This window comes from Cyprinus carpio, chromosome A18 (assembly GCF_018340385.1).
Source record: "Cyprinus carpio isolate SPL01 chromosome A18, ASM1834038v1, whole genome shotgun sequence".
NCBI lineage: Eukaryota > Metazoa > Chordata > Actinopteri > Cypriniformes > Cyprinidae > Cyprinus > Cyprinus carpio.
Window position 1 is genome coordinate 6,529,374 of NC_056589.1, and position 26,888 is coordinate 6,556,261.

General features: G+C 36.6%; 1 protein-coding gene and 1 pseudogene across 2 annotated transcripts; both read left to right on the forward strand.

The window, feature by feature from the left end:
• The first annotated feature begins 84 nt into the window (after positions 1-84).
• LOC109110361 (DEAD (Asp-Glu-Ala-Asp) box helicase 6) lies at positions 85-14,561 on the forward strand. 2 transcript variants are annotated; one of them, XR_006162445.1, is made up of 15 exons: positions 85-240; positions 1,953-2,604; positions 2,678-2,741; positions 2,841-2,946; positions 4,021-4,149; positions 4,271-4,417; positions 4,519-4,613; positions 4,718-4,840; positions 5,349-5,477; positions 5,597-5,713; positions 5,920-5,983; positions 10,503-10,604; positions 11,146-11,330; positions 11,418-11,838; positions 11,996-14,560. XR_006162445.1 is itself a non-coding variant. In XM_042774914.1 (14 exons), the coding sequence occupies exons 2-13, from the start codon at positions 2,402-2,404 to the stop codon at positions 11,319-11,321; spliced, it is 1,455 nt and encodes a 484-aa protein (XP_042630848.1). In that variant the 5' UTR covers positions 85-240; positions 1,953-2,401; the 3' UTR covers positions 11,322-11,330; positions 11,418-14,561. The 2 variants fall into 2 exon arrangements, 1 of the variants encoding a protein (XP_042630848.1); XM_042774914.1 differs by having other exon boundaries at positions 11,418-14,561.
• An 86-nt stretch (positions 14,562-14,647) lies between these two features.
• On the forward strand, positions 14,648-25,363 carry LOC109110366 (annotated as a pseudogene).
• The last annotated feature ends 1,525 nt before the right edge of the window (positions 25,364-26,888 follow it).

Consider the following 26,888-nt stretch of genomic DNA (forward strand, 5'->3'; position numbering starts at 1 on the left):
AAAAACAAGATATATAAAAAATATGAAAGCAACAGTAAAAATGTTTTACTAAATAATTGTAAATGCGGCTGGTGTTTTTGTGGATCAGATGGGGCTCTCATGTGACTGATTATGGGAGTGTTTAAAGATGACTGGAAGCCATCTTACACACTCGCTTAACACCCCTAAATATATGTCACAACTCTACACCTGAAATTCGCAAACACAGACACACAGAAAGAGATTCTCAGCCCAAATTCGGTAAGTTCACCGACAGTTAAATGAATGCTGTACGTGGTCAGATTTTAGATCGGTTTTGTGGCTTCTTTGTAGCCGAGTGTTGACATATTTGACTGTGGTGTCTTTTGTATGTTCGGCTCAGTTACAGCATTCGGGGAATTGCTTTAGTAAGACCTGTATCTTTTCTATCCAGTGTATTATCGTTTAATAAAAATCGGTGTTTAGTAGTTTTGACTGTTAATGATGAATCTGTGACTGTTAATTCGCGTGCGGCCTGTGTATGGACGCAACAGCTAACGAGCTCGAGCACAGTTCTAACGTTTTCTTCTTTATCTCACACAGTTCAAATATTCAATTCTACTGACAACAAAGGCAACATATTAAAATGGCATAAGTATAGATGTATTTCCTAATTTGTTAAACGCTGTTGAAATTGACTGATGTGAAGCCGCCAGCGGCAGCTGCGTAAGTTAGCTAAACATTAGCATTAGCTGCGTGACAGCGGGTTTCACGTTGTGAGGAATCAAGACGGTTAAAATTTAACAGTGTTAACCACATAACAACAAAGTTGTATTGATTACACTGAGATACATTGGTTTGCTGTGCTCGGTAAGTGAGTTTCGTGAACTGTGGACTTTCGGTTATGTTAAGCGAACTGAAGTGAATTTCTATAGTCTCTAATTTTATCCTGATTCCACAGCTGTTTGGCCAAAGTGTCACTGCACCTGTTTTACAAACACAACATCAGAGAAGTCGTCCTGTTAATGTAAGCTACATGAAATCTGTAAATGGTTGCGCATCAGCGAGGCTGTTTTAAAATTAGGCCTGTCGTGTTGACTTTGTGCCAGGTGCTGCAGCCATCATTACTGAGATCAGATTTGACTTTAAATATAAGGTTTGCGGTCTAGTTCATGTGTACAAACCTTGCAAGTTTTTTCCTTTTATGGAGTCTTTCAGTCTGATTACAAGAGATTTTATTTTTACAGACTATGCCTAGACTGACTAGACTCTCTTGCTCCTCTAACATTACAATTTAGTGAAAATGTGCTGCTTTAATACCACACGTGATAAATCACTACTCGCGTTGGTCTGTGTTAGTGATGGATATAATAACCAGGACACCTTTTGCCATTTTGAGATTATGCAATTAGTAAAACCTCATTTAAAACAAAACCTCGCTTGTCACTTTCAAAATTTACCAACAGGATTGTCAAAGAAATCACTTAAAAATAGTAGTAATACTAGTAATAGATATTGTATAAAAACAAGTGTGCTTTTTAACAATTAGCAATACATTTGTTACAATATTTATTAGTTTATAATGCTAGTTAATAAAATACAACTATTCATTAAGATCAAGTTAGCTTAGTTTAATTAAAACTAACAGACGTGATAATGTATTAGGAAATGCTGAAATTAACAAATTACTAAATGCTTTTAGAAGTGTTTTTTTTTTTTTTTCATTGTTAATCTTAACTAGAGTTGTTAACTAATGTTATGAAATGGAAACTGTTACCAACTATATTAATATTGGCGGTCCCTGGATTCTTTGAGAGTCTGGATGCAGAGTCCCTGGCTCAGTAAAAGTTGTGAAAACCCTGCGCTACAAAACTGGTATCAATTCGAATTGATTCAATTCTATAACTGGTATCTAATTCGCTATCTAAAATTGACTGGTGGTTTTGTTTGACATTTCATATTTTGTGCTTTATGATGGTCTTTCTCTCACACAGGTGGGAAACCTTTGAAATCATTGATGTTGAATAATTGGAGAGAAAGGAATGAACAGAATAATTGAAAAGACCACTGGCTTCCTGGCTCCTGGTCTGTAAAACTTTTGCAGAGGAGGGATTCACTCATTCATGGAGGGATAACTGAAGCTAATCTTCTGCTTATTATTTCTGTGACCTGTTGCTTTAGTGACATTGACATTGAGATGTTCCACAAGAGACTTGCATATTGAGGAACAAGGAACTGGTTATAAAATATCGCTTTAACCGTCTCAGTTTTTTCTTATTCTTTTTAATTTCTTTTTTTTTTTTTTTTGCACTTTGGATACTGAAAGTTGTGGGAAGGACAACTTGCAAATTGTTTTGCAAGCCCATTAAGATAAAGTATTATTATTATTATCTCCACTGTTGTTTTTTTTCACTCACTATTTGGAAGAGAGAATATTTAAGTCATGAGTACAGCCAGAATGGAAAATCCAGTGATTCTGGGACTATCAAATCAAAATGGCCAAATGCGAGGCTCTGTGAAGCCAGCAGGTGGTCCTGGAGGAGGTGGAGGGGGGTCCCAAACAACGCAGCCAGCCCAGGTCAAACCCTCCAGCACAGTCAACAACGGCAACTCCCAGCCTGCACCCACAGCCAACACTATCATCAAGTAAGTCCTTTAGGGAAGTGCAAATTGGTGATGGTGATGATTGGGATTTGATGTCATTTTTAAACCTTTACAGGCCTGGGGATGACTGGAAGAAGAATCTAAAGCTTCCTCCGAAGGATTTGCGGATGAGAACTTCAGTAAGTCCATCTCTAACACATGTATTTGTATGTCTCTTAAAGTATCCTCTGAACCGGAATCCTTCTCTGATGTCCTGCATGTGGTCGTGAAATTTACAGGATGTGACGGCAACCAAGGGAAACGAGTTTGAGGATTATTGCCTGAAACGGGAGCTGCTTATGGGCATCTTTGAAATGGGCTGGGAGAAACCGTCACCCATACAGGTAAAAGGCAGCAGAAAAATGGACATTGGATGGCAAATATTTCAGATATGAATCACTCTTGGCTAAAGAGATCTGATATACCTATAGAAATCAGTCAAATTTTTTTAGAGCCAATCACAAGCACAAATACCATGTGTAGGGCCCTATGAAACCACTTTTATTGTGTTCCTAAATTTAGTTTTTCAGGATTTCATTAATGGGTAACTTCAATTTTAGTAATCAATACGTGTGTCTAAATTGAAATTATGAAACTTACATAATTTAACAGCAATTTATTAGAAGTTTTTAACAGAAATGTACATTTAAGACCCCTGTGAAATCTAAATTTTTCCCAAATTTTTTCGTTTTCTGTATCTGATGCAAATACAAATTTATTAAAAGTGCTGGTAATCAAATAAATGTGTAAACCATGAAAATTCTGTTGAACTGTAAAATAGTCAACAGTTCCTTTTTTTTTTTTTTTTTTTTTTTTTTTTTGGCAAACAAGGTTTACTGTTAAAATGAAAACAACTTTATTATTATTAAGTACACTATTATGCATGGGGTTGGGTTTATGATATCGGTGCCAAATTTATACTTTTAAACCGGTGCCTGAACCGATACTAAAAAAAAGTCCATTTAAAAACTGTCCATTTCAGAGACCCAGGACAAATTTCAATCTAAAATTTTGGCGGGTTGGCATGTAGTTTGTGTCTATCTAACAATAGTTTTTGTTCAGTTGAAATGCTTGTGAAGTGAATTCTCAGCAGCCCTGGAGAGGAAGTTCAAGTCCTCAACAGGTGCTGAGAACAGGGCGAGTGTTACGCATGCTTGAGCATGTGTAGTAGATGAAACCATGCCAGTCATTCACACAGATGTGCAAAACAAGCAGATTTCATATTTAAATAGTTTCCTTAATAGCAGCCGATGTCTATGAATTTATATATTTGTTTAAACTTTCACTTTAACTAAATGATGTCTCTTACAGAAATTGGCTTCAGAGTATTTAGGTTTTTAAACTTTTTGTCTGTCAGTGACCATGCAGTTTGCATCCTCTGTAAGGAGAGAAGCTTGAGTTTAATCTGACACGTGTGGTTGGAGAGCATTCCCATTGCGTTGTCTGGGAGGGACATTCTTGCCAGAGCCAAGAACGGCACAGGAAAAAGTGGCGCCTACCTCATTCCCTTACTTGAACGCATTGACCTGAAGAAAGACAGCATACAAGGTCAGTGGCCAACTTGATTTTGGCACATTTACAAGAAGTTGTTAGGTTGCATGATTATAGGCTTTATACATGATTTCTCTATTGCTTTTAAGTGACTTCAAGCTTTAAATGCTTTCTGCAGCGTTGGGTATCGTGCCCACTAGAGAACTGGCTCTACAGGTGAGCCAGATATGTATTCAGGTCAGCAAACACATGGGCGGGGTCAAGGTCATGGCAACAACAGGTGGAACCAACCTCCGTGATGACATCATGAGACTTGATGAAACAGGCAAGTGTTCATAATCTGGTGGGAAATGTTTTTTGAACTATTTTACATATACCCTTCCGTAAACACTGGATCTCACTGGATTTAACCTTTTCCCTTTGTAGTGCATGTTGTCATTGCCACTCCAGGAAGAATTTTAGACCTCATCAAAAAGGGAGTGGCCAAAGTCAATCAAGTACAGATGATCGTGTTGGATGAGGTATGAGAATGAGAGCTTTATCTTGTTCTTAGGCTAATTACTGAGTTAACTGCCATAGAGTAATACTCATATCTCTTGTATGTTCTGCCCATGTAACCGAGTAGGCAGATAAGCTCCTGTCACAGGACTTTGTACAGATGATGGAGGAGATTCTGAGCTATTTGCCCAAACAAAGGCAAATTTTGCTGTATTCTGCCACCTTCCCACTGAGTGTGCAGAAGTTCATGGTAAGCCCACTGATTTCTAAACAAAGATCTATATAAAAGTGTTTTTTATGGATTTTAGTTTTTATTAAAGTATGCATTTTTAAATTTAAAACCACTGTGAGCACGCCACTAACTAGTTACCAACTTATGGTAACGGTTAACATGTGAAGGTTATGATTCATGAGTCATGATCTGTCAAGGGATGGGGAAATCGCCGAGTTTGTAACAAGATGAAACAAAAGCAGTGTTGTGGTTTTCTTCACAATAGTTAGAAAGCCAAAATCAGATTTGATCAAATATGATTAAATGCGCTGCCCTTGTGGCCTTACTGTTTATTCACGCGAGCATGCAGCGTATGCAATATAATGGCATTTTGCCTTTGCTGCCTAACAATGTAGAAAACACTGATCTGTACTTAAATGTTTGCTGCATTTTAAAGCCTAATAATATAATCATTGTATGCAATTATCTCCAAAGGCTATCGTTGTGGTTCAGAAAGTATTCATTTATGCTATATTTTTGTGAACAGAACACCCATCTGCAGAAGCCCTATGAGATAAACCTGATGGATGAGCTGACCCTGAAGGGGGTTACTCAGTATTACGCCTATGTAACCGAAAGGCAGAAAGTCCATTGCCTTAATACTCTGTTCTCCAGGGTAAAAACCTTATGATCCTCGTGCATCCCACATTTTATCTAACGAAGATTTGAAAATTAGCATTGCTGTCCTCCTGATTGTTGCAGACATCCTATTCAATGTTTGTTTTTGTTTTTCAGCTCCAGATCAATCAGTCTATAATCTTCTGCAATTCATCACAGCGAGTGGAGCTCCTGGCAAAGAAGATCTCTCAGCTTGGATACTCGTGTTTCTACATTCACGCCAAGATGAGACAGGTGGGAATAGAGAGGGCGTGTGGTGTTACTGCACTGCTGTTGGCAGAATTTTGAAATGGAGCAAGTGTTTATGTAATGAATTGTGGAGGATGTACAGTATTTATTATTTTAATTAGTTTGGTTTTATAAACCAGCCAAACTGTTGACATTCTGAATTCTGTGTCTTGGTTAATGTTATGCTAATGCAAGTTTTAATTTTCCTTTAGGAACACAGAAACCGTGTGTTTCACGATTTCAGAAATGGCTTATGTCGAAATCTCGTCTGCACTGGTAAGTAGAGTTGAAAATCTGGATGTTTCAAGGTGGCCGCGGGTCTTTAAATCTTTCTTAAATTTCTTTTGTAATTTTAGGTTTAGTTGTTATTCTGTATGACAGACACAGTGAGGGTTTGAAATCTGTTGGAATACAGGTCGAACTAGCTAGCTGACCAGCCTCCTAGCTACTTTAAATGGGTTAATGCAAGTTTACTGAAAATGGCTTGGGAATTTTACTTGCCCAACAGAACAAATAGCCTGATTAAAACTAGGGATTTGCGCGACAACTAATTTGACTGTCGTTTAAACTGAAGTTTTGTATCCAACTAGTCGACTAGTCTAAAAGCAAGAAACCCCCAAAAGATGGTAAGAAAAAAAAAAAAACGTTGTGCGTGCATGTATATAATAGCCTGTGTTTGAAATACTTAGTCTATGAATCACACTGACAAATCCCTCAATGAATTCCGCTAAAAATAGGTCACAATTATGACGTACTCTTTCTTGCCTCACGTTATCATTTATTTAATTTAAGGCGGTCGTTAAAAAGGAAAAAAAAGAGGAAAAAATAGAAGAGAACACACTCAACGTCAGCCAATGCTTATTTAAACCAGCTTGGGAAATGCAGAACAATGAAAAATCAATCAATAGCCTAACAGAATTCTTCATCTTCATATAATGTTAGCCAACATTAAAACACAAGACAAAAACATTAGGGAATTTTATTAAGGAATAGCATTAAAACGGCTTCTAAAAACATACTTCATGTAGGCTATATCATCTAAAAACAAAACGACCAAAAAGACAGCACCTGAGGTGATTAGGGTTTTCATCCAAAGTTGCGAATTTAACTTATGCGCAAAATTGGAATATCACAAAACGTTTGTGAACAAGCACTGTTTCCATTCAACACATCAAAGAGAACAAAATCGTCACTTCCTGTTAAACTGGCACTAAATATCAGTAAGAAAACTAGGAGAACTGAATATAATAATTTTCATATGATAAAATACTTGCGCCTCAGAGCGAGTTTACGAAACACAAATGTCATTGCTTTCGGAGGCGGATGCATGCTGCTGTTTGGGAACGCAGTCGTGTAAGACATTATCCAGAAATATTTAGATGAAAGACTTGGCTCAGGCATTTCAGAACGACCATAACAACATTTCAGATTCTGTGGAACAAGATCATGCAGTCCGCTGCTAGTCAAGTTATCCCACCTCATAGCGCAAAGTCAAATATTTTTTTTTATATGCGCTTAGAGGGATTTATTCGCAAAATGCATTTCCATTTCCCATTATTTGCATTAATCCTTTTTCGCACAAGTCAAAAACCACCTCAAGCGAGCTTAAACTTTTTTGCGAATTAAGGGATTTTTATTCAATATTTATCACTCGTTTCTCATTCGATACTTCAAAATGCGCATTAAAACAGGGTGATGGAAACATATTCCTGCACTTAAAACAACGTAGAGATAACGAAAAGCAAGCCGACAGAATTTCAGAAAGCGCCTGGACATCACACAGCACCACCGAAGTGGGTCTTCGATGAATAGACGGCGCGGACGGGATCGCAGTGGTGGCGGGCTGTAGTGAATGACATTTGACTTTGGCTAGTCTCTAAGCTAGACGGCTATGTGCCTGTAATAAATATGATTACGTATCGCTCCAGTAGAGTTATTGTAAGCCAATTTGACATTACACAGTTAACAAAACTTATCAGTTTCCTTCTAATTCAAAATAATCCCACACCTTGCCCGTCTTTCGCGTGGTCACTCTTGAGCTCGCCACAACTGACACAAAGAAAACTCATGCGTGGTATGAGGTAAAAATGTAGTTTACGTCCCTGACTGACCTATAGATAACTATTACTTTTTTTAAGATAGTTCATGCGTGGTTTGAGGTAATTTTGTAGTTAATGTATTTTTTTTATTGATAGTAACATAAAATGATGGTAATTTTAATAATCAGTTTTTTTTCTGTCGTGTAATCGACTATTGTTTTCAGTGTTGACTATTAGGAGCTGTACTGTTTAGTCGACTAGACCCGCACATCCCTAATTAAAACATAAGTCACAAAAAATAACTAGTGATGGATGAATGATTCTAATGAATAATTTTTCTGATTTTATTATATTCAGCCTAAACAGTGATTGTTAATGGACAGTGTATTAATGTCGCGCTGTTGAGGCTCGCACTGCCTGTGTCTGTGAGAGACTTTCATGTGTTTCTCTTACGCTCACCAAGGGTACATTTATTTATTAAAAATACAGTAAACAATGTAATCTTGTGAAATATTGTCAGTTTAAATTATCTTTTTGAATGTTTTAACATAGGTTACTGTATTCCTGTGATCAAAGCTGAATTTTCAGCATTACTTCAGTCTTCAGTGTCACATGATCCTTCAGGAATCATTCTAATATTCTGACTTGTTGTTCAGTAACCATTTCTGATGATCAATGTTGTAAACATTTGTGCTGCTTAATATTTTTGAGGAATCTATTTTCAAGATTCTCTTATGAATATTTGAAATTTGTCCTTTGTGTCAGAGTGCTGGAGTTCTTCAGAAATATAACGGGACATCAGTTTACTGTCATGGATTTGTCGTGTTGTCACACCGCATCCACAGCAGAGAACATCAGGGTTCTATTTGCTTTTGTCACATCGGGCCACTCGTGTCTGGTGTATTTTATGATTAAGCATATTCATAAACTGCTTTACCTTTACCTGGCAGTGGCAGTATTTTCACAAACTTGTAGCTTACATGCTCAGAGCAGAACCATGCATCGTTCATTTATTTCTACATGGCTTCCTGCAATACAACTGATTCTTTAATCGTGCCGTCCAGTGGTCTGTTATTGATCCAACCACAACTGCTATAACTGATAACGGAGTGCTCAAGCGGGTACTACGCGTCATGTTGAGAGTTAAAATGTCAAATTAATATTAAGCGTTCAATTATTTCCTTATCAGGCAAGTGGCCACATAAGCCGGAAAATAACGCAGTGTAGTCTTTATCACCCTGCAGAGGTTTCTTTTGCAAAATAATCTGCTGACCGTACACGATCCCTCAGCTTTGCCGCACCTCCAAGTTTGGGAACGACTGGAGTAGGTGATTTGCATTTAATTTGGTCTGTTACGATGCTCTGTGTTTGATTACTAATGCCCGTGTAGTACGGTGTTGCACACAGGTTTTGTTACTGAATGGTTCAGCGTTTTGAAGGAATCGGAATAAGTGATTTACCGCCACTGGCGGTTTAGTCTCATGTTTAAAAGTATGCATTTTCATGCAATATTTTCTTATTTCTATATTCAATTTTATTTAAAACATTAATCTTATATCATTATGTACTGCATTATGTACATCCTTTGGTAAATATTAAAACACGCTATTTAAGTGTAAAAGCTGATAGAACACTGAAAATATTGCTTCAGAATAAATCATTTACACAATCAAAAATCTCTGATGCGGTGCTTTTGTGAGTATATTATCTGCTGATATGAAAAGTTCACTGTATATTGTATTAAACAGCACTTTTGAAAGCGATGATATGTTTGCTTTTTACAATAAAAATTAAATATTACTTATGTAATGTGTGTTTCTGCCACAGGTTTGGTCTTAAATTTCACATGAGGTGGTATTAAAGGTCTTAAGTCTTAAATTTAACTTGTTCATATCTGTAGACACCCTCAGTTTACTTATCTATGATAGACATGATAAATCAAAGTTGCTATTAAACCTGGGGATGTAATGACACCCTGAGCCAGTTGAAAATCGATACAAATGTGACTATTCAAGTCGGTTGATGTTAAACAAATTGTAATACAGAAGGGGCTTTATATGAATGTATCTCTGAGGGGAACTGACTGTCTTCAGAAAAGTGTTGATGGTATTTTCTTTTCATCTTGCCTTTGTATAATGTATATTTATAGAAATATTGCATCATAAGTGCAGTGGTAACCAAGGAAATGCTTTACTGCTGCTTTTTCCTAAGCGCCACTTGCTTTCAGAGTGAATTTGCATTTTTGTTCAGCTCATCTGCCGGTTTTGTTTCGTTCAGATGTTTTATGTAGTATACTTTCACAAAGCTAAAGTCAGACCATTCTGTTTTTGCTTCAAATTTTGAAATTATACAATCTCATGCTGTATGTATGCAGCATCTTTGTTTGGATTGAGACTATGTACTTTTAAATTAATAATTTGGTTCAATGCACTTGTTTTAGATTGTACTTGTTTTTTGATGTAAGTACATAGTAGTTAAGGCCACTTAATATAAAGTGAGACCCTTTTCTTTTGTGTTTGTATTTAGTTGATTTGGAATTTGTTTTAAAGCTTTAATTTAGTTTTATTTGATGCTACACGTTCACAAATAAATGTGCAGCCTTTTTTCTGAGAAATAATAAAGTACCCCTTTTCATTTAGGATTTCTTAAATCTTATTTTGTTAAAATCGTGTGCGAACCGAATCGTGAATTGTATCTTGAGTTAATTGTTACATCCCTAATTAAACTAAAACTTGCTTTCTCTTTTCTCTGTTTAGATCTCTTTACAAGAGGAATTGATATACAAGCTGTGAATGTGGTGATCAACTTTGATTTCCCCAAACTTGGGGAGACGTACCTTCATCGCATTGGCAGATCGGGTGAGTAGGGTTTCGTTTGATTCCTGCTCCGAGATCAAGTAATGCTGCATTGGTAGTGTCACTGTTTGGCAGTCAGGCTTTTGAAAGGGTAGCTGTGTTAAATGACATTACCCTTCTCTCCCCACAGGCCGATTTGGACACTTGGGTCTCGCCATTAATTGGTACTGCTGTCGCAGATGTACCTGTTTTTTTTTTTTTTTTTTTTTATTATGGCAGATCACTGGTGAGTAGGTTTAGGCTAAGTCACCGTTTGGATTCATTGCCTGCTGTATTAATTGATCAACTGCTATAATGGCACGCCTTTAATGTTTAGATATCTTTACAAAAAAAAGGAATTGATATACAAGCTGTGAAATGTGGTGATCACTTTGATTTCCCCAAACTTGGGGAGAACGTACCTGCGCATTGGCAGATCTGGTGAGTGGGTTTCGTTTGATTCCTGTCCGAGCAAGTATGCTGGCATTTGGTAGTGTCACTGTTTGGCAGTCAGGGCTTTGAAAGGGTAGCTGTGTTAAATGACATTACCCTTCTCTCCCCACAGGCCGATTTGGACACTTAGGTCTCGCCATTAACTTGATCACTTATGATGACCGCTTTAACCTGAAAGGTATTGAAGAACAGCTGGGTACAGAAATCAAGCCCATTCCCGGCAGTATTGATAAGAGTCTGTATGTGGCCGAGTACCACAGTGAGAGTGGAGAGGAGGTTAAACTGTGAGCAGAAGAGGTGAGTTCAATGTTCAGTCACTCTAGAGCTTTACAATGTAAATGTTTGTTTGATTTTAACATGGTTTTTCTTTTCTACCCCATCCAGATCACCAATCCTTTGTCCCCTGTCCCCACCTTTTTTTTCCTTCCCTACTGTGTCTAGGGAATAGATTTTTTTTGTTTCGTGTTTAAACTATTTATCTTCCGTCTGTCTTTTCCCACACTTTTTTTTTTTCTTATTTTTCTTGTTTGGTGCCACTACAAAGGAATGTGATGTTGTGATGGCCCAATAATCGGGAAGGACTCATGGCCTACTAAAGGACTGCTGCACCAATATTTTCATCCTGAAGACTTCAAATCACTTGAGGAGGGAAAGAGGGGACATGAGGATTTATCACCCAAGAAAAAATGACTACTCATTGCCTGAAAGCACATTCTCAACCCACTCTCTCTGTTCCTCTGCTCATCTTCATGTTTCTAGTCATTTGAAACAAGTGCCTTAACAAGCAGCCTAACTTGTTCAAAAAGTAATAACCTGATGATTTTTCTTCTCCACTCATAACTCTTCATTTGAAGACGTGGTCTTGTTTTTTTTTTTTTTTTTTTTTCTCTGGCTTTTGGTATTGCTTGTCTGCCCCCTCCTGTTTGACATCAGAAGAATAATTTTGCATTTGCCACTTCTAGATTTTCGGGGCGATGAAGAACAGGATTTCACAGCAGGAGCGAGGATGGGGAAGCATGTGTGATTTGTGCAGTCTCTGGTGTACTTGTGAAGGGAAGCCCCCTGGAGAACTGAGATGATATCAGTGGGCATAACGACAATAATAGGGGCTAATGTTCCTGTGGCAAGCTTTCAAAAGCCCCACAAGGCTCCCAATGGGTTTTTTCCTTCATCCACTCATGGAACATGCCATGCCTCTAGAGACCCATAACTCTTTCCCCCTCTGTCTTCAGTGGGTCAACTCTAAGAGACTTGACCAGACTCAGACCAGCCTTTCTCCTTGGCCATGAGGACTCCCACTTCAAGACGAATGTGGACTTTTTTTTTTTCTTTTTTCTTTTTTTTTTTTTTTTTTTTTTTTTTTTTTTCCCTTTCCTCTTGATTTCAGTGCGGTAGGCATTCTGTCCTAAATGTGCCATTTATACAGATCTGGCACATTGTAAACATTTTGTAAATACTTCATTTATTGTTGTTATTTTTAATGGATTGTTTTAAAACAAGCTAAAAAGGCTTGATGACCATTTGAGAAGAATGTTGGAAAGATCTTTTAAAATCAGGATTCTGTCAGCACTGGGTGGCACTATTTTGGTTATGCCCTCTTCTCCCCAGTGGGAAATAAGTTTAGCAGAGTTTAAGCCTTTCCAGGTAGTGCACCATCCTTCTGTTGTAACAAAAAATTGGGCTTTTTTAAATCCAAGAATACTTTGTTCAGAGGTTTTGAGTGTTAGCTTCTGAGCGTTTCAGCAGGTGCTGCAGTTGTTTTGGATTTGCACTTGTTCACTCTAACTCTGACCCGTTCCCCAGTGTTGACAAAAGTTCCTGACATGGGTTGCTCAAAAGGCCTCGTTTAAGGGTTGTGAAAAAAAAAAGAGGCTTATTTGCTTTCCAGCCTTTTGCTTGTGACACTGACCTATGAGGCACTCAGCAGGGTCCCCTAGCCTGAGTGACTCTAAACATAGAGGTAATTTAATATTTTCATCATGTAATAGAGCTACTCGCTGCAGTGCAGCTCAAATTGGCAACATGCAAAAATGTTGAATTTATAAGCGAGATGTGTAGCTGTTACATGGGGCTGTGTTTCTCTGCCACTAGGACATGACTTCAGACAGACTGGGGTGGGAGGATTGAAAGGCTTGGATGTTCACATTGGGGAAAAAGGAAAAATGGACAAAAAAAAAAAAAAACAACTGGATGCCAAGACTTCTAAACGATGGACTGACAATGTAGCGGCAGAGACACGCAGTGCATCGTGAGTCAGGAGGGGTTTTTTTGTTTTGTTTTTTGTTACTAGACCATGTTCTTGATGCTGCACAAGACTTAACAGAAGAATCTAAACCTTTGCAGTGTGTGCTGCACTTAAGTTTGAACTTTAGTTCAAGGGTTGGGCAATAATAATACGGGCTGCACATGTTCTGGGAGCACTTCCTCGGTTAGGGCAGAGGTGTATAGACTGAAGGGGAGATTTATTATTTATTTATTATTATTATATCATTTTTTTTTTTGAGGAAGTATTGTGGTAGGGACAAGGGTATTTAACATGGGCTGGGGATTTGGGTATTTCATGGGTGCTGATAACCAAATGACTTCATTTTCTTTTGCAGCGGAATATTTATCACACCTCCCCCAAACACTAATACCCTTTTGAGTGAGGGTTTTTTTTTTCTTTTTTTTTTTTTTTTTTTTTTTCTTCTTCCCATCTCCAAGGATTGACACGGGCTTGCTTGAGACACTTTAGCCCTTCTGCTGCTTTTTGAATAAGTTTAGTGCTTTGACCCGTGATGTTTTGAGGGTTGTAACTTTATGGGGTGGGTTGGAGGGAGGTTGGGAGGGATACAGTTTTGCCTTTTGTGGTTATTGGCACAGAATTAGCTTAATTTTATGCTCGAGTTTAACATCACCAATGTCCCCATTTCAAAAAAAGAAAAAAGTCAAATACAGGTGAGGTTTTTTTTTTTTTTTTTTTTTTTAATGGATTGGCTTTGTCTACTGCGGCATGTTGCTGTTAGTTATCCCTGATACAATTAAAATTTGTTCTAACTGTATGGTTAGTTACCAAATTCTAAGCAAAGGTTATTTATCCCATATTCTACAACGTGCAACTTTTCCCAGTGACATTGCTTGAATCCAAGCTTGTATTCTCTTCTCTATATCACATAGCCCCCCGTGTGTACATCACCAGTGTAATCAGCTTTGATTTCTTTTGGGGGATGTTAAACATCTGCCCATAGAGAGGAGTATATGAGTTACTGGCCTCTTTGGCAGCAGCCCAGTGTTTTTCAGTAACCACTTGCTGTGAAAATCACGGTTCGTTCATGAGATGCTGTAAAGCAGCATGTGATTGGATGTGCTGTGGTCTTTGCTAAGTTGGTTGGGGTTTTGATTTCTTTGTTTTGCTTTCTTTTTATTTGGAAGAATGGAGTGGAGAACATCTCACCTGTTTAAGATTAGTTTTCTAAAGCATACAAAATTGTCATCTTTAAAATCCACTCGTTCTTCGTTATTATATAATTTTATTTTTTTTATTTTAAGTTTGTATTTGGGTGGGTGGGAAGGGTATTTTTTTTTTTTTTTTTTTTAATTTTTTTTTTTTTTTTGCTGTGATGTTTTTTTTCTTGACTGAATCTATTTACCTTATCATTTTGTTCAGTGTTGGGAGTACATGAATACATCAGTCTGGGTTAGTGGGTGGGAGGGAAATGGAGAGAATTGGTTTCAAAAATTCTAATCCCATTTGGGAGTTCAGGGTAAGGAAAATTGATCTCTAAACTTTGCCCTTAAATTTGCGATTTATATATAGATTTTTTTTTTCTTTTGGGTACTTCAGATTAAAATGACCAACCAAATTTAAGAAATCAAGTGTTTTTGTTTTTGTTTGTTTGTTTCCTTTTTAATTTGGACAATTTCAATTGGCATTTTTTTTTTTCTCAGTGATGCTTCAATTTTAAAGATTTGAGATGTTTAAAAACAAAATGCAATGGTTAACATCTGTGATTTGGTTTTTGTTTGAAAATAAAGCTCACTGAAGTTCCACATGTTCAAGTTGTCTTTTTACTGAGTTTCTCATGACAGAACCCACTTTGTTGATATATGTATGTAAGGTGAAGAACCACTCTCTCACTAGGAATTTTTTTGTTTGTTGTTGTTTACATTTCCCCCTATATACATCTTATGTAACATTTTCATGCTGCTGCTAATAACAGTCCGCATACTGATGTCTGACCGCTAGGTACAGGCTAGTGTTATGCTGTTGAAACTGATTAATCCGATTTTAAACGGACCCCTCCCCTGATCACTGATCAACAAGTTCAAAGAGTTTTAAAACTCTGACTGTCGATAATTTAGCTCACCAAAATGCACTGGCTAATTCTGGCAAACTTTTCATTCATTCTCATCTGGGATCACACTCCTGGCACCTTGTGAAAGGTTAGTTCCCACAAACTACATTCTCGATCAAGGCTTTTTTACTGAAATCTGAGCAGTTTATCAGCGTAATCCAATGAGATGGCTACTTTTTTTACACTGAGATGAATATTTTAGTGATTTTTACTTTGATATAAACGTGCAAATCAAATGTGTTTGTCACTGGGATTATGTGAAATGATTTGTGAATTTCCTTATGAAAGATGAGCTTTGAAGATGGTTTTCTCTGTATTATAAAAGACTTCAACAGCCACCATGGTATTCTCATTATGGATGAACTTTGTGTCAGTGACGAAGCAGGTGGAGTGTTGAATGCTGACAACCTGAGCTTTGAACCTTCATCAAAGAAGAGCAGTAGAGAGAAAGTTATTGATCTTGGTTTTACAAGCTTAACCTGTGAGTGCCAGACAAGAAGTGGGCAGACAGACGAACGGCTTTGTTATTCTGATGCCTGGCTTGTTTGTTGCTACCAGTCAAATCTACTGCACTGGAGAAGTCCTACAACAGGTCCAGATGGCTAAACTGTTTGATGATGACAAGTATTGTAGATATGAAGTTGACTGCAGCTCCTGGTGAGTCAAGCATTGTTTGATTTGTTCTGATGCACATTTGAAAAGCTCTAGGCCTGTGATTTCCTTTTCTCTCTCTATGTTCCTGCTTTCCTGTAGAGGTCATTGTGAAGGCTTTTGCCAATCTGAGCTCAGGGTTCCCAAAGAAGACCATCCCATCCTCGGAGCTACAGAAGATCTTACAAACATACTTTGAAGAGCCAGGTAAGGAGTTTGAGCAGTGGACTCCTCCAGACTGGCATTCATTTTGAGTGGAAATGGCAGGATAGTATGAGGATGGTTTGCCCAAAAATGAAAATGGCTTTACTTGGACAGTGTTGACAGCACAGGGGTTCCAAGAAAGTCATAGAGATTGGAACTGTATGAACTGAAGGTGCGTAAAAAAAAAAGACAGAATCTTCTTTTTTGCTAATGCTAATGTAACCACATCCATTTTTGTTCCCTGTTCCATAGACCAAAATGTTTGTCCAGGGTGTCTTACTCAAAATATTGCATACACCACACCCAGTCATCGTGCCCTGTGGCCGCTTTAGGGAACTCTTATTACTGGTTATTCTCTCTTGATCAGAATAAATGCGATGGACTTGACAATACTGACCGCTAGAAACTTTTACTGAGCAGAGTGTTAGAACTGGGGAGGAGAGCAACCCCACAATCCTCTTCCTTTTCCCCCCGCATTCACTTTCAAATCAACGGCAAAATAATAAAAGTCCTTAGCAAAAACATGCAGAAATAGAATACAATGAATATTAAACAAACATATTAACACATACAGATAAACCTAACCCTAAACCTTTAAAGACAGACCGGTTGTGAGTTCTGTGGTTGTCAGTCAATGGAATGTGCTTTTGTTGAAGCCATCTGTTTGCATTATTTCAAATCATTTTTAAATCATGTTTAAAAGTGGAATTCATGGTAAAAAAAAAAAACCTACCTATGATGCTCCACCAATCCACCAAGGGACCGCTCACTCCCATGAAGCACTGCTAATGACATAATCAAGTCAGTCCTATATATATATGTATGTATGTATGTATGTATGTGTGTATATATATATATTGCAATAAACTTAAAATATATTGTTTCTGTAGATGTAATCAACAACTTTAAATTAATAGCTTTATATTTCACCACGGTTTTTAATTCACAATGCTTATATAGGTCTTTCCCTCATTATATTCTCTAAGTACATGGTCTTCTACCTTTCTTTCTTTTTTTGGTCTAATTTTGTAATACTTTTTTGCTTCAAATAAAAAATTATATATTGTGTGATTCACCCCATGGCTGTTTGCCCTAGTTCATGGTTCATAACATTTTACCAAAGACTTGGTTTAAAAAAGTGGATGAGCACTGATGTACTCTATTGCTTTTTCTTGGAGACTGCACTGTTATTGGACACTTTCACTCTGGAAATATATGTTAATAATCATATATCAATATATATCACTCTGGAAATATATATCAATATAATAATAATATATTAATAATCATTATTAATAATTCGCTGATGGCGAATAGTGAATTTCTACACTGGTATCGGTAATTGACAACTTATGTGTGATGCTGCATCCACACCTCTAGGTGTCAGTGTATGTCCATGACTAGCCCTCATGCTGGTGCACACACCATGCATGAATAAATAATATCACTATTTTCAAATCTGATTTCACGGTGACTTTAATAAACACATAGCAGCACCCTGACAACTTCCCACAACACCATAACATCATAATGATTAGTTCTGCACTGGCAAAAACCACTCTTTTTACCAATCTCTCACATATTTTTATTTTTTCAGAAAAATGTAATAATCAAGGTGTTTTTGTTCTTCAGGGAGTCATATTGGGTAATGAATGGTCTCCATTTGTCTGAGATGACAGAGACAGCTCGAGGAATGATTCTGAACTTTGTGTACCTGGTGAAAAGGTGCACTTATTTGTCTTGATTTTCACTCATACAGACACAAAACACTTCACACGTTTAGTTTCATGATTTTAAAATGTTACCACTAAATAACAGATATATGAAATATAGAAATAACAGATATGTTTCCCTTCACTTCTGTTCAGATATGGCTTTGTCTCGAATGGTGGTTGGGTTTATTACGAGCAGCGTAGTCAGCCTCCCCTCCTTCCCCTGATGGTGGAAAGCTTCTATGAGGTCACCAGAGACAGAGACTTCCTCAGGTAACCTTTCTGACTAAACTGCCCTCCTGCAGGTTTGTTGAATATTGAGGTGTTGCACTGAACCGCTCTGAACAGCACCTCTGCACCGCATGTGTTCTGTGTGTGTTTAGGCAGGTTTTGCCAGCAGTGGAAACAGAGTACAGCTTTTGGATGCAGAATTGCTCTTTTGCTGTGTCGATGAGTGGACTGACTCACATCCTAAATCAGTATAATGTACCGGTGAGACAACTCATTAACACTGTGTGTTTTAAGAACATCGTCAGGGTCACCCCCAAAAGCAAAATGAAATTTTATTTAGCATTAAGAAATTTTAAGTTTCATTCTTACTACGGTGCTTCTCAATACTGTAATGAAGTAACACATCTGAATGCATTGCAGTATTTATATCTGTGTATCTGCAGACCTGAGTCTTACAGTGATGATGTAGAACTGGCTGAGGGCCTGTTAGCATGTAGGTATCTAGGTGCTCTATCGGGGCCAAAATGCAAATATTTTGACTTCTTTTACCTTTTAAAGGAATAGTTCAACCCAAAATGAAAATTTGCTGAAAATATATTCACCCTCAGATCAAGATGTAGATGAGTTTGTTTCTTCATCAGACCAGATTTAGAGAAATGTAGCATGGCATCATTTGCTCATCAATGGATGCTCTTCTGTGAATGGGTGCCGTCAGAATGAGAGTCCAAACAGCTGATAAAAACATCACAATAATCCACAGTCCACTCCAGTCCATCAATGTATTTCTTGTGAAGAGAAAAGCTGTTTGTACGAAGCAAAACTATCATTAAAACATTTTTGATTTGTTGAAGCATTGCTGCTGGCTAAAATACTCTGGAGTCTTCTAGAGAAATATGCACAGATCATGCACTGTTCACAAGAGAAAATGGTCCAAAACAGTTCTAAACAAAAATGGTGGAGGATTTTTTGATGTGAGATGAGAACAGCGAAGATTGTTTCCCAAAACATTTATTGTTATCAGCTGTTTGGACTCTCATTCTGACGGCACCCATTCATTGGAGAGGATCCATTGGTGAGCAAGTGACGTAATGCTAAAATTCTACAAATCTGTTCAGATGAAGAAACAAATTAATCTTGGAATGCCTGAAGGTGAATACATTTTCAGCAAATTTTCATTTTGGGGGAACTGTTCCTTTAATATTCTGATGTTTATGTAACGGAGGCGAGCGAGTAGGTGCTGTGCAGGTAAACCTCACTCCCCTGATCTCAAGAGACGCACTAGTGACTGGCTAGGTGCGTCTGCCTCACATGCCGGAGACCCGAGTTCAAGGCCCACTCGGAGCAAGGACAAGGTGTGGTGGTGAGGACCCAGGAGAGAGGGGTTACACTTACATGTACCACAACAAGATCATTAAAGAAATTAAATTAAAAGGTTTTTCCTTGTTCTTTTATGTGTTAATGTGCATGAATATGTTTGTGTATTACAGAGGCTCAGATGAAACTTTGGATAGAACTGACATCTGGTGCAGAGTCAGGCTGGGATTTCTCTTCTTGCTGGTACATATATAGACAGCACAGGCAGAAACAACGGCACCCTGAGCGACACACAGACAAGCCCCATCCTGCCTGCTGACCTCAATGCTATTATGTGCCGCAGTGAGCATCTGCTGGCCTCCTTCCACAGGATTCTGGGTAAAGAGTAAAAACACACTTATGTGTATGTACTGTACACACTCCTGATTTTAATGAATATTCATTTTTTTTTTTTTTTTATTTGTGTTTTATACTAATTTCTATTATTATTATTTTAATTTGTGATTACAACTAATTTCTCTAGTTTGCTAGTTCCAGATTTCAAACTAATTTTGACAAAAGATTTAAACACATCCTTTATAATACGGTAACAATGCAATATTTTGCAAGTCAACAATAATATCACTTCATTAAATTAGAAAGATGAAACACTTGGCATTTAAGTTAAGGCAGAAGATTTCACACAGAGGAAATTATACTTTGTTTGATGGTCCAACTATTTGGCTATCATTTAGTTAATGTATCCATCTAATCAGTTTATGGCATTTAATTTAATAACTTCATTAGGCTGCTGCTTAAAGGATGGATGATGGTCATCTGTCTTTCCTGTGTGCTGAAATAAGACTTAATAGATTTAATAGATATGTATTTAATTATATATATATATATATATATATATAATCTACATGTATTCAAAAATGTCTTTATTCTCTTTACATTTTTTTGGAGGATACTTTGATGGATAGAAAATTCTGTAGAACAGCATTTATTTGAAATATAAATCTTGTGTAACGATGTAGAGTCTTTATTGTCACTTTTGATAAATGTAATGCATCCTTGCTAAAAAAAACAACAACAACAACACCTGAACAGTAGTGTATATTTTATTAAAAAAAAGATTGTTTAGTTCCCTTAGGGATAATAATAAGGCAGCAGAGTTTGAACAGTGTGGTTTCTGTGTTATATTAAAAAGCACTGTGGGATATTTTCTGACATCTTTTCCTGTAGGTGATGAAGAGAAGGCACTTTCTGCTAGAATTAAAGCTTTTGAAAGTCTACTGTGGGATGCAGAAAAAGGAGCCTGGTTTGAATGAGACCCAGCACCTGTCCTTCTACCCATCTAACATGGCACTTCTCTGGGCACAATGTTACTCTAAGCTAAAGATGGCCGATCAGGGTTATGCAGTACCTGACCGTGCGCCTGTCACTTTACAAACCTTGAATTACAAATTAATTATGTCAGTTACTGACCTTTTATAGTGAGTGATTTTGTAGGCAGGCCACATAGATGGTATACAACATATGCAATGCTTCATTCCTGCAGACAACCTCCAGATGTCTCACCTCTGACCTAATGCTGCTTTAATAAGACCTTCCATCCACATCACAAATTAATATTGTAATTTCTTTGCATCAAATATATTCCCTCTTGAGTAACACTGCACTTCACTTCCAATTTTTCCTCCTTATTAATTTGTCTTAAATACAAGAGAAAAGTATTTTTAGGTTTCACAGGAAAAAGTGAGATCTCAAACAGTGGGAGGTTGCATTTCCCATCTTGTTACTGAAGCAAACTCCATGCTCAACAGCAGATGGCACTCTTTGCACAATATTTCTGCTTTTCATAAAACTTTCCTGATTCTGGTCATTTATTATATGTAGAGTTTTCATTTTTGGTTTGTGGTTCTGTTTTGTATTATCTGTTTGGGATTGTGGATTTTTTTAGTGTAAGTGGGGGGTTGTGGGTTATCTTAGTTGAATTGGGTAGACTTCAACACATGATTATAGAGGGTATATGGCCATTTAATATTGCGACAGTCAACGTGAAATCATAAGAACTTACATTTATTTGTATAGCACTTTTCACAATGCAGTCTTTGAAAGCAGCTTTACAGAAGGTCATAATGTACCATTAACATTGCAAATGTTAATGTATATTTAACATTGTGTTTTTAGTTTAGAATTAATATTGTTTACATGAGAATGAGAGAGTCATGGAACTTTATTGCCATTTGCCAAATTTGGCTAGCTCAATCAAGTTAACTTTAAAATCAGTTTTTCTTGCTGAAAGTCTTATTTCACTGGGAACCAAAGGATCGGGAGAGAACATGCATGAAAAATTGTGATTCTATAGATAATAAACTTCTTACAGTGGTTTACTGTTTATTGGAAGGTGCAGGCTGGCTGTAATACATCAGCATCAAACACACATTTTGCAGATCAGCTACTTCAGTTATAACTTTAAGCAGTGAGCCTGAAGAATCTTCAGTCTGTTCAATGTGTGAACTAAATCACATTATTCCCTTCAAAATTCAATTACTTGCTGTCACATCTTGTCTGTGAGTTTGGGAAGTGACTATTACAGTGTGATTAATGATGCTCAGTTGTTGGTGAATTTGCCATTTAAATGACCCACCCATTTCTCACCCCATTCATCATGTCTTTGCAGGTCTCTCTGGGCTCAATTCAGCCCATGCTAAAGAGCTCGCCTTCAGTTTGGCCCAGCGGTGGATTCAGACCAATCATCAAATATGAGGCCATGTTTGAGAAGGTGAAGTCCTTTAAGATTCACTCTGGAGTGTGTCTGAAATTGCACTCACTATATCACTGCAACAATGTAGGGAATAGTGACCAATTTTGGATACAGCCCCATCCTACAGCTGTCTCTTTATTAGTTTCTGCATTAGTTTAAAATCACCATGAAATCAATCAATTCCTGATGAGCAAACAGCACAGTCACCAAGAAAAATGTAACAATAATGGTATTGGTTCTGGAAGTATTATTTTTCCATTTGTGTTTCCCATAGGTATTTAAAAAAAAAAGCATTCACTGAAGCATTATCGCAACATTACAAACTTTTATTTGAAACCAAAAAATATTTGAAAATCTAACAATATTACAAGATTGTGTGCTTTACTTTACTGAGGGAAAGAACTACAATCCCATGAAGCATTGAAAACGACAATGATGATTATCTGTAGAGAGACAGTATATTTTAAGTTTATTTAAAAAGAATGCATATATCTCATCTATCTATCTATCTATCTATCTCTCTATATCTATATCTATATATATATGGGAGAGAGAGAGAGAGAGAGAGAGAGAGAGAGAGTCTATTTACACTTAGTGCAAAGTTGGCAGAGGCTATTTACACTAGCTCCACCCACAAACGTGTGATAGGGATGGTCAACACTATAAAAGATGGCATATAGTCATCAGCTTCATTGGTGTAGATGGTAAAGCACACACCATAGTCTTTTTGACGCGATCGACCCGGGTTCGAATCTGCCGTTTACCAAACTTTTTTTTTTCTCCCTTTTCAAATCTCATATCACATCGGAAAGGCATTTATTTTCAATAAAAATGTATTGGGTAGGTGTAAGGAGTGCTTTATTGTCCCAATAAGGTGGCATCCATTTAATAATTTTAAATAAAATTATAATTTACACTCAATTCGTTATTACTGCATACTGTTTTATAATGTACTATAATACTGAGGTGCAGATAATTGGCAATATTTGCAATAAGTAGTATAAATAGCAGAAAATCCTGCTTTTTTAAGATAGTGTAAATAGAATCTATAGCTATTTACACTTAGTTCAAATAGCCACTGCCATATATATATATATATATATATATATATATATATATATATATATATATATATATATATATATATATATATATATGATATTATATGCTGAATCTTTGGCACAGCACAGCTATATATATATGAGAATTCTGATTGGCTGATTTTTGCACAACATTAAGTTGAAATAATGCAAACAGATGGCTTCAGCGAAAGCAAATGTCATCGATTAACAACCTCAATGATCAAAACAGGTCTGTCTCTAAATGTTTTAAAGTTATTGTTAAAAATCAAGGTAACTCTTTAGTATAGCGACCAATTATCACTATTAACTAGTTGCTTATTAGAATGCCTAGTATTAACACATTGGCTTTTTATTAGTACTTATAAAGCATATATTCTGCATGACCATATTCTACATCCCTAATCCTACCCAATACCTAAACTTGAATAAGTACCTTATTAACTGTTAATAAGCACCAAATTAGGAGTTTACTGAGGCAAAATCATAGTTAATGTTTTGTTAATAGCAAGAATTGGACCTTAAAATAAAGTGTGACCAAAATCGATTTCCCTACGGAGAAAATGAATGACATTCTTTTACTTCCAGAACATGACTGCTGCGCTCTATATTCAGCTGGTCATGTGATTTCAACATGACAGCTTCCTTGTGGTCACCTGCTCAATGTAAAACTCTGTTCTGAAGAGAGTCATTATTTTTGGGTGATTTTGCTAGTGGTGCACACAAATGACACAGCAGCAAATCTAAAACCCTAAAATTATAATAATAATGTCGTAAAAAAAAAAAAAAAATATGACTTAGTGTTCACTTAACTTCCTCACTCTGCAGTTCTCTTCACCCTATGTCCTTGTTACAGTACGATGTCAACGGTGATGGAAAGCCCGGAGGAGGTGGCGAGTATGAAGATCAGGTATTAATGGTTTGTTCATATTTACATAATTCAAATTCATAAATCTGCTTCAGAGCTCAGAGACATTTTAATCTCTGGAGGAATTAGGGGTAAATTAGAGTTCTTCAGCCCAGCAGAACCATTCTTGAAATGTAGAATCTCATTTTCTCCTGGACCCTGAGGACCAATAGAGTGTCTAGAGGAAGAACGGCAAATTAATAGAAGCTCAGAACATCAATTTCAAAGTACATAGAATAAGTTTCAAAAGATATAATATGAAAAATCTTTACATTAGACTTTGACATTAGTGTTGCAAGCTTAAGTAGTGCTATTTCAGATCCCAAACCCAATGAAACTATTTATTCATATATTTATCATTTGGCACATGTGCTATCCAAACAGGCCACCATTTTGGAAATGTTGCCATGGCAACAAAAATGCACACATTGTCACATGACTGAACCTGTGTGTTCCTTATATATCACTTAGGGACTTCCTGAGTTGAAATCGAGGGATAATGCTTCAAAAAGACCTTTCCAGATAATCACCAGTGTTTGTGACACCCTTGTCACCGTGAGTTCTGTGAATGATAACCCAAATCCTCAATCTTGTTTTATTTTTATTTTTTTAGTCATAGGTGGGATTCAGGTGGACCAATGGGGCTGCTCTGCAGCTGCTGAACCAGTATGGTGATAGGCTGAGCCCTGGGGGGAGTGGCCTGAGTGCTAGTGTTCTAACTGCACTCGTCTATTCCATCTTAAAATCTGTGTGCTGATCCTGATCCGTGATGTCTGAAAATCCCACATCTCCAACAGCTGAAGCTGAAATGATTCAATCAATGTCTTTCTGTCTGACTTGCTTTCTTTCTATTTTTTTTCCTTGTGTGTCTTTTATACAGAATCAGATTTTCATTTTTATACTGTACGTTTTGGTGCTAGTGAGCTATTTGGGTGAATTTACAAAAAAAAAAAAAAAAAAAAAGTCATTATATTGTACATTGTATTGTTGAGTCATTTTATCTCTCACTAAATAAGTTTTACACAGATAAATCATAAGCCTGTTAATTTCATGATTTAGTAATACAATATTAAACTCATCAGTTAATATAATTTAATAGACATGAGCTGACATTATCAAAGATGAATAAATATTGTAACAAATTAATTGGTCTTTGTTCATTTTGTAAATGCATTAAATACTGGGACCTTCTTGTAAATCTTTGCCAGTAATATTCTTATAATTTATATTTTTAATGATGTACACTTACCTGAGGACTGCACATTTTAATAAGATTTACCAAGAAGTAACTACAGTGAAATAATAACCCAGTCTGCAAGGCTGTGATATGAACATGTAGTAGCTGATATAATCCAATGGAAAAATGTAAACATTTTTTTTTTTTTTTTTCAAGGTTCATTGTCTTAGGTAGTAATTAATGTCTCAGCAGTGGCAGGATCAGAAGATTATTGTCATGACCAAAACTGAGCTGACATTACAAATGGTAATTTGCTCTAATCCAATTAGAAGGCTTATTGCTGATCGGAACTTTGCACATGCTGTGTACAAGGAGTATGATCATTAAAAGTGTTTCTGTTTGACTCACAGCCTGTGTATGTGAACAAGTGTATTTTTAGAGAAAGCGTGTGTGTGTGTGTGTGTTGGTTGACATTTGCTTTCATTTTTAGTCTCTGGGTTTTATAGTTACCTTTTTCTTCTAGGTAGTGTGTGTGAAGGTCACAGGCCAGATCTGAAGAATGGCCAACGTGTCAGGTTTTTTTTTTTTTTTTTTAAATCAAGAAAAGCATTTCCCAGAAGAAAGAAAGTGTGAAGATGAAGTGATTATGATTCTGCAGGGGTTGCTCATCGTCATACCAGCGGGAGCACAACAGTGGCTGAAGTGTTTTCTTTTATCTCATTACCTATTTATTCTCACTGAATTGAAATTGGACAAATAGTTCGATAAGCCATGAAACATCTTCACCGGAGCTGCCTGCTAGGTCCATGGTCGGTGTCATTGATTGTGTATTTTAAATCGGGAGTGGCATAAAATCTTCATATCTTAATACACCGAAAAAAATTTTTTAACTCACAATTTTCATGACATGAAAATTATATTACTTTATTTGACTTTATAATAAAATTACAATTAAATGAAGTGAAAACAAAAAAATCTTGCAAATATCTTAAATTATAATCACAAAAATTTCAAAAGATATGTAAAGAAATGACAAATGTGGCACTCTCATATAAGGTAAATCATAATCCCTTACTTATGGCAAGTCTAGTTCTTTAAGTCCATGTAGTTACTTTTGTGTAAATAATCCAGTTATAGTTCATAATTATAGTCGAAGTTATAACTGATGTTTTAACTCAAGCGTCTGAGCTTGTTCAGAGCATATTTCTAAAAGTCTGGTGACTTTTGAAAATACATCACAAGCATATTCATTATTAAAAGTTACAGAGCTCAAAAGGCACTGCAGAAATGATTCAGAACAATGTGGAATTGGGTTTTTTGTTGCTAGTTCATGGTTCTATCAAACCCTGTGACCTTTCAGTTACCAACTTAGATGATAAAGGTGAAGAGTTTATTGATTTGAAAATCTGAAAATACTCCTAGTTTAAAGTGCAAAGACACATAAAATTGGTCATTCATTGGTTAATCTTCACACAAAAATGTGTTGAACGATGG

Coding starts and splice junctions, on each gene's coding strand:
- LOC109110361 (XM_042774914.1), top strand. CDS start 2,402: ATGAGTACAGCCAGAATGGAAAATCCAGTGATTCTGGGACTATCAAAT. Junction 4,418..4,518: donor CATGAGACTTGATGAAACAG/GCAAGTGTTCAT, acceptor TTCCCTTTGTAG/TGCATGTTGTCATTGCCACT. Junction 10,605..11,145: donor TCATCGCATTGGCAGATCGG/GTGAGTAGGGTT, acceptor CTCTCCCCACAG/GCCGATTTGGACACTTAGGT.